We start from the raw sequence: 15,455 nt of genomic DNA on the forward strand, positions 1-15,455 counted from the left end.
GTTATAAAAGTTGCGGCAACAACAGCAGCCACAACACACTCTAAGTGCCCTGTCACTTTTATCCACAACATCTGAATACACTATCCTTGGTTGCGCCTTGGTTCTCATTGCTTATGCATACACTGTTGCCTTCTACGGTAGAGCAGGCCACAGTGTCTTTCCTCTAAGGTCACCTGCATAATGTCCTGTCCCGTCTGTGAGCGGGGGGGGGGGGGGGGGGGGAACAGGTCTGATCACCCTGGAGTGTCGGTGGTGTGTTGGATGCTGGGAGAGGCGGAGTAAGGAGGAGGTGGGTTAATGACCCGACATTGCTGTGTGTTAATGTCACCTTCCGGCCGGTGCAGGCTGGTGCACATCGGGAAGGCCCTTCAGGACCAGCAGTGGTTGTTTGAGAGCCTGGCGGTGCAGCTGGACGAGAGGAGGGCCAGCGTGGAGAACACTGCCAAGCAGGTAGAGGACAGGTCAGTCGAGATTCCCGGTACAAACAAAACAAATCCTTTGGGAGGCACACTGACTAACTGTTTCAAGGTTAAGTCGTTTTTGTCACCGCTGGACTGGAAATTGGATAGATCGGACAAAGACGGTGACTATTCCGCAATTAATATCTTCCTTTCTATCGAGCTGCTCTGGCATTGTAGGAACAACAATGGCCGCAGATCGATATGAGATACCGAGTACAGCTGTGAATCTCAAGCTTGTGTTGTGATTTCCGTGTTCGCAATCAGAAGGTGATTTTGTGTCTCCATTATTTTGCAGGCTCCACGGAGTAAAGATCATGCAGAGGAAGGCAGAGAACCAGATTAAAATGGCAAAAATGATTATGATGAACGAGCTGAACAAACGGGCCGGCCTATTAATAGAGCAACTTGAGGTAATTACTTTTGTCTCTCTTCCTCCTCTTCCGTGGTTCGATTGACCATGAGGAATGTACAAGCAAGGAATGGGTTGCCACCGCGTTGTAATCATTCCTGAAAGCTGAGAGCGAAGGCGAGCCAATACTGATCAGTCAAAGCTGCTTACTGTAGCATCCTAGCAACTACGTCCGGCGAAGTAAAAGAACAACCATTGATTAGCCAGCAATCCATCCACACTTCCTGAGGTAAGTAATTAACTTTGATGGTGGACATGAATTTGTGCTCCTTTGCAGAAGATCTCCGAGGACTTCCAGCAACGCTTGGATGATCAACTACAGGGCGCCATAGAGATCTGCGGACAACTGGACCATGTGCATCAGTTTGTTACCTGGGCAACGACTCAGCACTGCAGGAGCCCAGTGCTATTCAGCAAGGAGTTGGTAGGCTGCGATTAACAGCTCTGTCTTTTAGTCTACATAAGTGCAGTTCATAACTGTGTTTAAATGCGATGTTAACAAGGAAGTGAACGCCCTTTTCCCTGTGAGATTTCACTTCAGATGCAGCAACTGCTTGAACCATCGCTCTACTTGGACTCATGGCTACCCGTGAAGATCAAGTTTAACTGGGACGCGAGCTACTGGACCAAGCAAGTAGCCTCTCTAGGTAACTAGCAGCTTGATAAACCAGGTAGCCTCTATAAGTAACTAGCAGCTTCATCAACCAAGTAGCTTCTCTAGGTAATTAGCAGCTTGATAAACCAGGTAGCCTCTATAAGTAACTAGCAGCTTCATCAACCAAGTAGCCTCTATAAGTAACTAGCAGCTTGATCAAACAAGTAGCCTCTATGAGTAACTAGCAGCTTGATCAACCTAGTAGCCTCTGTAAGTAACTAGCAGCTTGATAAACCTAGTAGCCTCTATAAGTAACTAGCAGCTTGATAAACCAAGTAGCCTCTATAAGTATAGCAGCTTGATAAACCTAGTAGTCCATGGCGGCATTCTAATACATCTATACGTATGACTGGTTGTTCCCACAGGTCAAATTTCTGTTGAGGGGGGGAACTGCCCCTTTCCCCAGGCCTTGTCCTGCCCCAGCCTACTGAGGCCTCAGCCCGTCCCGTGCCTGTCGCTGCCCTCGGCCTGCCAGAGAGGCCGAGAGCTGGGCTGCGGCGGCGGCGGCGGCGGCGGCTACCAGGCGTGCTGCCAGCCTCAGCTGTGCTGCCTGCACGCTGGACCCCCTCAGCCGGGCCTGTCCGCCAGCATGCACAAGAACCAGCTGGATCCGGCCTCCTACAGCTCCGGCTGCGGCGTCCCGCCCACCCTTACCCCCGCCGCCCTCCACCAAACCCAGTCCCTCCAGAGCTGCTGGGACCCCCAGATCAGCAACCCGGGAGCGCAGGCCGCCACGCTGCAGTGCATCCCGCCTCCGCTTCCCCCAACGCCACCGCCTCCTCCTTCCTCGTCGCCGTCGCCGCCCGCCCCGGGCGTGGACACTCTTTATCTTAGCGGTGGTCAGGACAACAGCCTCCCCTCCCATCCCCAACACGCTACGCCGCAGCCCCAGTGCAAAGGGCATCCTGTGGGACGTATTCCTGAGAACCACAGCAAGCAGCCACTTGCAGAACTCCAGAGCAGGCCGGACCCGGGGGAGACCTTCCCCGCCAACAGGCCTCAGCAGCAGCAGCAGCAACAGAAGCAGCAGCAGAAGGCCGCCGCCCTGGACGGGATGGCAGAAGACGCCTTGGAGGGGAGGCAGAGGGAGGAGCACGGCCATAGACACACAGTGGGGGTGGGAGTCAGAGGGGGAACGAGTAGCAGCAGGGGGCAGCGGGAGGAGAGGGTGGAGCAAGCTACCGGTGTCCAGGTGGAGCGTCAGTCCAAGGGGTTAACGCAAGCGGAGCGGCGGGAAGAGCAGCAACGGACCAGTCCCCCGCCACCAGCACCACCACCACCACCACCACCACCTCCACCTCTGCCTCCGCTGCCTGGAGACCACAGAGATGCCAGGGTGAGGAATACATTCTCATACAAAACATATTTAGAAGAGCATGCACTTTTTGGTATTCAAATGCAGGATTCCTGCATGTCAGCAATATTTACTGGTGTGTGGGGGGCAAGCATGTGTTGCGCTGATTACATTGAGCAATGATTGAGCAATTTCATATTTTGTGCCCCCATATTGGGCTCCTTCGAGTTTTTCTTTGAAAATTCATCAACCTACTTGATATGCGTTTAGAGCACATACATTTCTATAGGCGTTAGGCTACGAAATGTTGTGCGTGTGTAAACACTGCTAAACCTACAAGGAAGGTTTAGCAGCTTGTGCAAGGGTGCACAAGCACTAAACAGATTGAAGTAGGTAACAGTTAAGGAAACACAAAGACTTATTGCAACATTTAGCCAGCACATGCACAATAATACATGTTGTCAGGTCTTTATCATTGTAATTGCAAATGATAAATGGAGGAAAGGCAGTACAGCCTTGAGTCCCAAAGAAAGGAAGAAAAGGAAAAATCAACGCGCTCACACCAAGTACTGAAAGACGGACGTTTTATTTTATGCTGAAATGATCAGTTGCCAAGGTTGACAGCTAGTGTGTAATAAAACAGATGGTGAAACAACAAGCTGGAACATATTTCCTTTACAGCACAAAAAAAGCATCATCCAACACAAAGCCTCAGTTGTCACTTAAAATAGAAAACTGCGCAGAATGATGCAACTTCAAATCAAGGATGGCCTCATTTCTCATGAGCACACTTGATGTCAGAAGTTTGAACAACCAAATAATCATCAAACACACACACACAAACACACACACCACACACACAAAAACATACACACACACACAAACACAAACACACAAACAGTTCCCATGTTTTCCAAGTCGCTGCGTCTGTAGTATGACAGAACCATTGAAGGGAAGCCGGTGCACATGTACTTAACCTGGCATTAATGAGGCACTCGGGGAATAGCAGAGGCTGCCAGTTAGATCTCAGTTCCGGTTCCCACTCTTCCACACACAAATCCCTGCTCCCTCCCTCGCCGTCACGTCAGCGGGAGCGGGATTAGAAGTTCCTCCTTTGTCCCCCCTCGTTTTGAACCGGTCCTGCACCAGCTGTCCTCAGGGAGCGGGGATCAGGTGAGGTGTGTTTATAGGTGCAGGGTGATTATGAACACGTGCAGTGCTGTCGGATCCGCCTCGTTATTCTCTGCGGAGGAAAACATACTGATACCTCGAGAGCTCGGCGAGGAGCTTACAGGGAGCTGCCGTCAGGCGGGTTGTCACACTCGCAGACAGAGAACCACGGATTAAGTTGGGGACACCGTTCAGACGTTCTGTTGCGTTGTCTATTTTTTGGTGTAAAAACGCACACACGAGCGAGGCAAAAACGGCATGGAAGAGTGAGACGAAAAGGAGGGTTAATGAATGCTTTGCAAGCCGGGCTAAATCTCGACCACCTTGATGTTTCATTTACATATGATAATTGAGGTTATAACAGGCCTTTCATTTAGCAGTGAACATAAATAATCTATGCGGTTGTGTTGATCCATCTTAACGTTTGAGGTGATTGGGCGGTTTAATCTTTTTAATGATGATTTTCCTGATTTACTTTCTGTGTGTGTGTGTTTGACACATTGAAAAGTGTGTTTTACCACACACCCCCCATTCTTTTCTCTCTGTCTCTCTGACAAACCGTAATGGCTGCACATAATCACTGTTGTATCACCGCTCAGTGGCTGTCACGAAAGCCTCTTTAGTTTGTTTGCTTTATTGTGTGTTTGTGTGCATGCGTGTGTGTGCGTGTGTGTGTGTGTGTGTGTGTGTGCGTGTGTGTGTGTGTGTGTGTGTGTGTGCCTGTCGGTGCGTGTGTGCGTGTGTGTGTGCCTGTGTGTGCCTGTTGGTGTGTGTGTGTGTGTGTGTGCGTGTGTGTGTGTGTGTGCGTGCCTGCGTCATCCCTCCCTGACAGAGACCCTCGTCCCTGGAGGCGTCGCTGACAGCCCACGGGAGCGGAGCCGAGGCCCCCAGCAGCAGGCGCTCCTCCGGCTCGGCGTGTGGGAGGAGGAGCAGCCGCTCCCAGAGCATCCCAGCAGAACCGCCCGCAGCCCCCGCACCCAGCGCCGCCGCCGCCGCCGCCGCCGCCAGCCTGGGGGGCGGAGCTCCGGACCAGGTAGAGCACACCACCCGCCCACCGTCTGCCTGATCAATCCCCTTCTCCGAGAGGACGGAACCGGCCTGGAGACGCGACTGCAAACCACTTATACAATCTTAAGGCCGACATCGATTTCCGTTCAGTTCTAATTTTTTTTAAATACAGCTGCCTTTAATGTTGATTTGGTCGATGTATGTATATATGTTTATTAATAATTCAATCCACTGTTAAATAGACTCACATGCCCGGTATGCTCGGAATGAGGGCTGTTTTCTTAAAGGTTCTCCCCGCGTTTCCTATCATCCTCAGTACAGCCGCATGGATGAGAGGCGGCGGAGGTCGTCCGACGGGGTGATCCAGTGTGTTGCCAGGCAGAAAAAGCCAGCCCCAGTTGGCCGCACACGTTGCAGAGGACAGGGCTCCCTGCAACTTCCGTCCCCATTGTTGTATTATAAGACTGAGCCAGGTGCTGCACCGTTTCATTCATGTCGTCACATGTATCGCTCTGCTGCTGCTGTCCACTATAGAGCAAACTCAAAGCTGTTCTTTAAAAGCACCTCTCTCCAATCAGATCACCCTTTTTCGAAAGACGAAACGGAGTATAAAGTGGAAGAGAAATGCTACAAAGGGAGGAACGTACAGAAAACCAACAGGTAACTATGCTCAGAACAGCAGCAGACTTGAACCGGAAGTCCGGAAGAACCGGAAAAAAACCATTTGATCACCTTGTGTGTGTTTTGTTGAAGCGAAAGGGACTTCGTGGGGGCGGCTGACAGTCCAAAGGTCCCGGTGGTATGTCTGGAACGGCTCAAAGTGCTGGTGTCTCGCCTGCCCCCGCACGGACGGCGCCAGAGCGACCCGCTCCCGGCCGGGGCCGGGGCCTGCTCCCAGAGGCCAGCCCGGGCTGATGGCCGGGGCCAGGTGGGTGACATCTGTTCTCTGGGCTGCAGTCTTAAGGTGCAAGTTTTGGTGTACGAGGGCAAGGCAGGTGTATTGATTTAGCTACCCATCAGACACACGTTGGTATATAGCACCTTTCAGACACAGGTTTATTGATAAAGCGTCCTTTGAACACATTTATAGTGCTTTTACAAAGGCATGAATCACACTACAATCACACAAAACATGAGAAGGACAATCATTCAAATAAAATAAAGGACAATAAGGTAACAAGAATTGGGATCCATACCAAAGGTCATAGGATTCATGATTCAACCATGATTAATGAATAAGATTATAGGTATTAATAAAATATATACACACACACTACAAGCATAGGAATAATTTTATTGTGTTTCATGGCACGTGGGACATACAAAGAAAACGTTTTAGTTTAGCACATTTTGAGTACTTGAAAGGTTTAATGCAAGTAAATCAGCATTGTCCCATGCTTTGTACCTTTTAGATCCTTTCCCATAACTTGATTGTTGCCCTTTTCTTCCATTTTGAATGCGTAGGACATCCCCGGTGGCTCTGCTTTCAGGAGGGCCACCCTGTTGTTCAACACGCCCCCGTACACGGCGTCCCAAAGCCCGGGTCGACCCACCGCCCCTGGGGACCTCTACGACCCCCAGGGGACCCCTGAGCCCAAGCACCTTGTGCCTTCTCCAGACCCGGACTCGGACTCAGAGCCAGAACTCCTCTCGGAACCGGAACCGGATCCGGATCCGGGCTACGACCCGCAGCTCGACTCGGACTTGTCCCAGGAATACGAGCCGCACCTCGGGTCTTCATCGTCGTCGTCGTCGGAGGAGGAGGAGGCGGACCCCGAGGCCGTGGCTCTGGCGGAATCAGCGCGCACCGGAGAGCGGGACCCCGGGGGTGACTGGGATGCCGCAGAGGCGTCTGATCCCCTCAGGGCGGACTACCAACCCCCGGGTCAACGGGACTACGACCACGGGGGTCCGGGAGACGCGGTAGACCTGGACCCCGCTGACGACGCAGACTCTGAGGCCGATGCCGAAGCAAAGTCCGGCGGACAGCACCAACGCCACCAACACCCCCACCCCGACTCGGAACACCGTTTCCAGGCCGACGACAGTGACTCCGACGTCACGTCCAACCACCCCAGGGACTCCCAGTTCTCTGGCGACTCTGACCCAGAGTTGGATCTGTCAGAACCCGACGTGAACAACAACGACGACGACGACGACGACGATGATGATGGGGGGGACGATGAGCCCCAGGCCCTGCGCTCCGACCTGGACGAGGGCCCCCCCGTGGGCCACAGGGGCCTGCTGATCGCCAACCCGGGACCCGGGGGGGAGACGGGGCAACACGGAGAGGAGATGGAGAGCGAGGACTTCTGCGCCGTGTGTCTGATCGGAGGGGACCTGCTGTGCTGCGATCGCTGTCCCAAAGTCTTCCACCTGGCCTGCCACATCCCTCCGCTTCTGAGCTTTCCGACGTAAGTTTCCCCTCATAGACCACACGTAACCAAGGGCTCACATCAACGCCAAACTCTTATTCTCTGACGCCTACGGACAGGCGACACCATGGGGTTGACTTGTTTCTTTATGAACTTGCCTCTAGGGGTGACTGGATATGCACCTTGTGTAGGGATGTCATGCAGCCAGAGGTGGAGTACGACTGTGAGATGGAAAGGACAGCAGCAGTCCTGGGACTGTCTTCCTGTGACCAGCGAGTGAGTTGTTTTCTGAAGCAATCAAAGCTTTTGAAATAATTAGAATGAGCAGAATCCAGTATTAATTAATGTATAAATACATATATTTTTGCCTTGATTTCTTATCAGACATTGAGCACCACACTTCTGTCTATCCATCTATATTGAAGTGAGGTGCTAAATGTCTGATAAGCAATCAAGAAAAAATGAATCATACATTTCAGTTTTTTGAACCACGCAACGAATATGCGACCTCCAACGCAAGGCCTTCTTAGCCAAGGCCAGATATTCCTTGCGAAACGCAACTGGGAATATCAGCATGTCCTCAGGAGGCTAGGTGTACACTCTTTCTAGAGATATGGTCTCTTCTAGACAGAATCTCTTACTGAAGCGCTGTACGTAATTTGTCACTGGCTGTCAAGGCACTGACACAAAGGGTGCGTCTTATGCTAATGGTTTGAGAATCTCGGTGCCTTCTTTTTTTGAGCGATTCCTAGCCTTTGCAATGCCGTTATTTGACAAGATTTGTGGCATTATTCAAAGCTATGTAGACCATGGTTGTGTTACAAGCCTGAAACCTATCTGTGCCTAACCTACATATAGAGCGGGGTTTCTCATAAACTGCCCCTACTTCTTAAACCGGCTGAGGCCGTTCTCAGCATGGTGTGCCCTTCATGTAAAAAGATTAGTTTTTTGTAATCTTGATACAATCTAGGTTGAAAATGGGTTGCATAATCTATATTTTACTTGGTAGACAGGGCTTATAAGGGGTATTTTTATTTTGAAACAGAAGATATTATGTTGATCGAATAATCGTTCAGTTTTACTACACTAGTGTGTGTGTGTGTGTGTGTGTGTGTGCGCGCGCTGTTATTTGGTGGTTCATTTAATAACCTTGTATTCTGTTTGCTCTCGAAAGAAATGTCAGCGCCTGACTCTTCTGCTCTTCAGTAACGTCCTAAGCGCTCCCTTCCACGAGCCTGTCAGTCCACTCGTAAGTGGCCATCATTTGCCTTACGTTCTGGTGAAAGCCAACTCTAATGTACTCTCACAGAGTGTGTTGGGGCCATCCTTTTAAGAGATTATTGCTGTTTTTTTACATGCAGGCTCGACATTATTATCAGATCATCAAAAGGCCCATGGACCTGTCTCAGATCCGGGCAAGACTCAGCAAGGGCAACACTCGCCGCTACGCCTCTCCAGAGGAGTATGTCGCTGATGTCTATCTCATGTTCCGAAACTGTGCCAAGTTCAATTACGTGAGTACCTAAACAGTGTCTTGTGACAATTGATTCAGCCAACATTACTGTGTGTGTGTGTGTGTGTGTGTGTGTGTGTGTGTGTGTGTGTGTGTGTGTGTGTGTGTGTGTGTGTGTGTGTGTGTGTGTGTGTGTGTGTGTGTGTGTGTGTGTGTGTGTGTGTGTGTGTGTGTGTGACGCAACATGCATAATTATACCATGGCCGTTGATCAATGCACAAACGTGTCTATTGTTGTGGTCTTGTGTCCTCACTCAACATCATATTCATCAGTAAAAGTGCTATTTCTAAACTCAAGTTTGTATTCAGCAAACACTTTGAAAACGCCTCATGCGTTGTTGTCACGCCCACAATACCAAGGATACATCGGTTGAGCGAACTTTCCAATAACAAGGGTTGCAATGAGAACAGCCTTAGGTCGTCCGGGATCAACATAAAACTTCTAAATAATGTTTTTGTCAAAGTTATCTGGTAACCTATAAGGCGTGAAGGTGGCAGCTTATGTGTTGATTCTGTGTGGAAGAAAAATGTCCTCCGTCTTTCAGGAAACTGCTTGAATTGCTTTTTGAGACTATTTTATAGTATAATTAGGTTATTTACTGTCCGTTTAGCCTATCTTTTATATGGAATTGAATTGTTCAAATCATTAGTATAATATTACTTAATATATCTAATTGTGTTGGCTTATATCTTTAATCAATGAATTTGAATGCCATACAGTTGAGGGCTGGATCGTGTCCAACTCAACTGTCTGGAGTGAGGGATTTCGCTGTACCATTAAGCACAAGAGTGTCTTAACGGTACAGCTATGCGTTCGATCTGCAAGGACGTTCTTCCAAGAATGCAAATACATCCTTGGTATTGACCAACACCCTTTGTGTAACATATTGTGCCAATATGTTTGACATCCCATCCGCAATTCAAATGGATTATCGCTGTTCATTGGGACCCATGTATCCACTGCAACCGCCTACTAAGTCTATTAAATAAGAAGATCGACTGAAAATATGCCTAGAACTTAATATCAACAACTGAGCTTTTGTGAAGAGGCAACTAGAAGTGTTGTCTCTTCAGCTTCAGCTTTTGAACTGCCCAGACTCTTGGTCTGGGCAGTTCAAAAGGTGTACCCCGTTCCCCTAACGAGGTCCCGACTGTAACACTATTCTGTGTGACACACTAAACTGTGTGTAACACTCTCTTCCTGAACGCAGCCCGACTCAGAGGTGGCGCAGGCAGGCCGGAGCCTGGAGTCCTTCTTCAACTCCAGGCTGAACGAAGCCTTCCCTCTCGGAGTCTTCCTCCCGGCCGGCCAGGACTCTGACAGTGATGACGAGTACGACGAAGCCTACAGGGCTGCGGAGAACGGCTTTCCCTGGCCAGAGAGGAGGGAACAGTCTCACAGGAAGAGGAAGAGGAGACACTCGCTGAACTCCAGAAAGCATCACTTGTAATAAAGAAGAGGGAAGAACCAATACTTCTAGTACCAAGTTTGTTTTCACAGATTCTACAGGGACAGTTTTTTCGGCCAGACTTGAAGACTGTATTGGTATTCCTTTGCTTTTCAGTGATTTATTTATGATATCGTGATGAAACATTAAACCTGCACTATGCACGTTTTGTAAGCGGACAAAAGTTGACCAGAATAAAACGAGTTAAAGAGAAGCATTCCTTGGATGGATTGAATCGTGGAGGGCTGCCTTTCATTCTTCGGAATCTTTCTAGTTCTGATATTTTTTAATGGGAGAAAATGGCTGCAGTATAAAAGTTAAATAGTGCAGGTTTAAAAATTGTCTAGTGTCGCATTGTTTTCATCAGAAAATGTACACATACATATTGACATACAGAAGGCAAGTTTTCATCAGAAAATGTACACATACATATTGACATACAGAAGGCACTGAATGATAAATGTATGTAAAATGCTAGTTTGTTAAATATTTTTTCTAATTATGTATTTCACTTCTTACATACTGACTCAAAGATACTTCCAATTCATCTTGAGATCTTGAATATATAGACCCATAAATGTATTGATATTATGTACTACCTATAATCTGGTATGTTGTTTTTTTACACTGCACATTTGCTATGTGTCTTTGTGAAGTGGATATCTAGTATTTATTGTAAGCTGAGCATTACTACTAAATCGAAACCCCAATTATTATGTGCAGCACTTTGACATTTTATGATTAATAATAACCTATCTTAATAATAGGCCTACCATACATATTTCTATATGTGGCTCTTTTAATATGTTCATTTAAGTCACAAACAATTGCAGGCAGTTGTTTTCAGTGCTTTGTTAGAAATGTTGGACCTGTTATTATGTTATTTTTTCTTTTCAAGTAGACCTGAAGTGACAGCTTTACTTTAGTGATTTAAAGCAAGACTTTAAATTGCTAAAATCTCTTTAGCTATTTGATTAACATGGATTATGAATGCTGGCCCTTCACATGCAGCAATCCATCAAGTTCAGTTTACTCAAGAAAGAATTTAATTTACTCACTGTCTTTTTGTTTGATTGTATTTGAGGGAATTCCTTATTCTAGTATAGTTTGTATATGTTAAGCTGGTGCTTCAACAAAGTGTTCATCTACTGTTTAAATAACTCCTATTGAACCAGAGTAACAAAGCATTGGTTTTTACTGAGCTTGCTTAGAGCTTCCCTTTGTATGTCCTGTCATTTATTTGACTATATCATTTTTAACAGTTTAATTTCATAAAATCAGTTTTTCTAGATTGAGGGCTCTTTATTGCCTTGGCACTTTTTTATCAATGTAATGTTGACATTGCACCTTGTTTATCGATTCTGGTGGTATCCTCCCATTATACGAAGTAGGCATAATCCCTAATAAGTGTATAGTTATGTTGAAACAATTTTTTTTGTGTCATCATACTAATTCTACATATTGATGTCAATAAAATGTGTTTCATAGACAAAACACAGCTATATTATCATATAGCTCATCCTGTTATAGACTAAGATTACTATGGTATTAATTGACTTTTCTGCAACTTTGTATGGGCATTTAAAAGTAATATTTGATTTGCAAACGCTGTGTAGGCCTATATTATGAAGGGGTTAAATATTTTCTATATATCTGGAGCACACATTTGATATAGATTTTACAAGAAAGACACCAAATAGTACCATCTCTACACCTTTACAGTCAAATAAAAAGCACTGACTAAATGTAGGCTACTTTTACAAGCTCTATATTTAAACATTATTTTGCATTGCATACCGTCTGTTCTGGCTGAGTCTAATGTGTCAAATCTTTTATTTGAAAAAAAGATACACTTCACATGCCAACACTTGTGGTGGAACATATGCCAATAAGGTGAGAGTATAGAATAAGGCTATAAATGAGGTACTACCATGGATGTATGACTTCATATTACAGCCATATGTTACTCCTCAAATTAAAGAATCTTGGGCAGTTTTCTGTAGCTATTGCATGTTGTTTTTCACCACATACTTACAAATTGAAAATGTGTCCTTAACATCATTGATTCTAACGTTTTTGTGCAAAACCATGCAATAAAATGCCCTTTAAGATACAATAAAAGTTTTTAATCATTAAAAAGAACAATTTCAATACATTCCATACTTGAATCATGCTTAATAAAAGGGATTTATTTTTCACTGTGTTGAACTGTGTTACTTACACACGTTCAGGGTTGCAATGAAACTCTCAGTGGGTAGTGGAGAGAGCTGTGAGCTAACCCCCTGGAGACCGGGGTTCAAGTCCGGTTGATGTCATCTGTTGGAACACTCTTATCTCTATTTCATGCGATTTATAGAGTCAAGTATAACCATTGTGTTGAATTTATTCCGTGTCTTGATGGTGCATTGATAAGTTCGGAGGTTAATACTCCAAACAGCTTAGGTTCGGGTCCCTGCAAAAAAAGTTGACAGGGGTATGACGCTATTATTGGTCAACATGGAAAAAACATGAGGGGTAATGCTGTCGTTTTTTATCGGTCGTCATGAAAAAAACATAAGGGGTAACACTGTCGTTTTTTTCAGTCGTCATGAAAAAAACATAAGGGGTAACACTGTCGTATTTTTTGGTCGTCATGAAAAAAAACATAAGGGAAATAATAGAAAAACACATACATTTTAATGTCATGTATATCCTCTTTATTGATGATTGATCATTGTGATTTTTCATCGCCTCAGTGCTGCAGTGGAGTGTACTCTGCCTAACCCACTGGCGACCGCGGCTCAATTTCTGTGGAAAACAGAATATCTTTAATTTGAAACATAATGCTATCATGTCTATTGCACTGTCATATATAACCACAGACATCATTTTAAGATAAGTCTCAGTGGGAAGTGGTGAGAGCTGTGAGCTAACCCCCTGGAGACCGGGGGTCAAGTCCGGTTGTTGTCCTCTGTTGGAAGACGCATATCTCTATTTCATGCGAATTATAAAATCAAGTATAACCATTGTGATGACTTTATTCGCTGTCTTGATGGTGCATTGATAAGTTCGGAGGTTAATACTCTAAACAGCTCAGATTCGGATCCCTGCAAAAACGTTTTTTATCGGTCGTCATGAAAAAAAACATAAGGGGTAACGCTGTCGTATTTTATCGGTCGTCATGAAAAAAAACATAAGGGGTATCACTGTCGTTTTTTATCAGTCGTCATGAAAAATAACATAAGGGGTATCACTGTCGTTTTTTATCAGTCGTCATGAAAAAAAACATAAGGGGTAACACTGTTGTTTTTTATCGGTCGTCATGAAAAAAAACATAAAGGGTAATGCTGTCGTTTTTTATCGGCCGTCATGAAAAAAAACATAAGGGGTAACACTGTTGTTTTTTATTGGTCGTCATGAAAAAAAACATAAGGGGTATCACTGCCGTTTTTTATCGGTCGTCATGAAAAAAAACATAAGGGGTAACACTGTCGTTTTTTATCGGTCGTCATGAAAAAACACATAAGGGGTATCACTGCCGTTTTATATCGGTCGACATGAAAAAAACATAAGGGGTAACACTGTCGTTTTTTATCGGCTGTCATGAAAAGAAACATAAGGGGTAACACTGTTGTTTTTTATCGGTCGTCATGAAAAAAAACATAAGGGGTAAAACTGTCGTTTTTTATCGGTCGTCATGAAAAAAAACATAAGGGTAACACTGTTGTTTTATATCGGTCGACATGAAAAAAACATAAGGGGTAACACTGTCGTTTTTTATCGGTCGTCATGAAAAAAAACATAAAGGGTAATGCTGTCGTTTTTTATCGGCCGTCATGAAAAAAAACATAAGGGGTAACACTGTTGTTTTTTATTGGTCGTCATGAAAAAAAACATAAGGGGTAACACTGTCGTTTTTTATCGGTCGTCATGAAAAAAAACATAAGGGGTAACACTGTTGTTTTATATCGGTCGACATGAAAAAAACATAAGGGGTAACACTGTCGTTTTTTATCGGTCGTCATGAAAAAACACATAAGGGGTATCACTGCCGTTTTATATCGGTCGACATGAAAAAAACATAAGGGGTAACACTGTCGTTTTTCATCGGCCGTCATGAAAAGAAACATAAGGGGTAACACTGTTGTTTTTTATCGGTCGTCAGGAAAAAAAACATAAGGGGTAAAACTGTCGTTTTTTATCGGTCGTCATGAAAAAAAACATAAGGGTAACACTGTTGTTTTATATCGGTCGACATGAAAAAAACATAAGGGGTAACACTGTCGTTTTTTATTGGTCGTCATGAAAAAAAAATAAGGGGTCACACTGTTGTTTTTTATTGGTCGCAATGAAAAAAAACATAAGGGGTATCACTGTCGTTTTTTATCGGTCGTCATGAAAAAAAACATAAGGGGTAACGCTGTTGTTTTTATCGGTCATCATGAAAAAAACATAAGGGGTAAAACTGTCGTTTTTTTCAGTCGTCATGAAAAAAACATAAGGGGTAAAACTGTCGTATTTTTTGGTCGTCATGAAAAAAACCATAAGGGAAATAATAGAAAAACACACATACATTTTAATATCATGTATATCCTCTTTATTGATGATTGATCATTGTGATTTTTCATCGCCTCAGTGATGCAGTGGAGTGTACTCTGCCTAACCCACTGGCGACCGCGGCTCAATTTCTGTGGAAAACAGAATATCTTTAATTTGAAACATAATGCTATCATGTCTATTGCACTGTCATATATAACCACAGACATCATTTTAATATAAGTCTCAGTGGGAAGTGGTGAGAGCTGTGAGCTAACCCCCTGGAGACCGGGGTTCAAGTCCGGTTGTTGTCCTCTGTTGGAAGGCGCATATCTCTATTTCATGCGAATTATAAAATCAAGTATAACCATTGTGATGACTTTATTCGCTGTCTTGATGGTGCATTGATAAGTTCGGAGGTTAATACTCTAAACAGCTCAGATTCGGATCCCTGCAAAAACGTTTTTTATCGGTCGTCATGAAAAAAAACATAAGGGGTAACGCTGTCGTATTTTATCGGTCGTCATGAAAAAAAACATAAGGGGTATCACTGTCGTTTTTTATCAGTCGTCATGAAAAAAAACATAAGGGGTAACACTGTTGTTTTT

The 15,455-nt window shown here is 45.1% G+C and overlaps 1 protein-coding gene across 1 annotated transcript in view; it reads left to right on the plus strand.

The window, feature by feature from the left end:
* trim66 (tripartite motif containing 66) overlaps positions 1-12,511 on the plus strand; it is a 19,270-nt gene extending 6,759 nt beyond the window's left edge. The window contains exons 5-18 of the mRNA XM_056608073.1: positions 345-461; positions 757-871; positions 1,148-1,294; positions 1,400-1,517; positions 1,891-2,861; positions 4,822-5,022; positions 5,314-5,470; positions 5,576-5,657; positions 5,751-5,925; positions 6,462-7,411; positions 7,537-7,648; positions 8,547-8,621; positions 8,734-8,886; positions 10,096-12,511. Coding sequence (XP_056464048.1) covers positions 345-461; positions 757-871; positions 1,148-1,294; positions 1,400-1,517; positions 1,891-2,861; positions 4,822-5,022; positions 5,314-5,470; positions 5,576-5,657; positions 5,751-5,925; positions 6,462-7,411; positions 7,537-7,648; positions 8,547-8,621; positions 8,734-8,886; positions 10,096-10,335 — 3,613 coding nt within the window. The 3' untranslated portion in view covers positions 10,336-12,511. The remainder of the gene's footprint in view (positions 1-344; positions 462-756; positions 872-1,147; positions 1,295-1,399; positions 1,518-1,890; positions 2,862-4,821; positions 5,023-5,313; positions 5,471-5,575; positions 5,658-5,750; positions 5,926-6,461; positions 7,412-7,536; positions 7,649-8,546; positions 8,622-8,733; positions 8,887-10,095) is intronic.
* Positions 12,512-15,455: the final 2,944 nt, after the last annotated feature.

The sequence above is a fragment of the Gadus chalcogrammus genome, chromosome 14, assembly GCF_026213295.1.
Source record: "Gadus chalcogrammus isolate NIFS_2021 chromosome 14, NIFS_Gcha_1.0, whole genome shotgun sequence".
NCBI lineage: Eukaryota > Metazoa > Chordata > Actinopteri > Gadiformes > Gadidae > Gadus > Gadus chalcogrammus.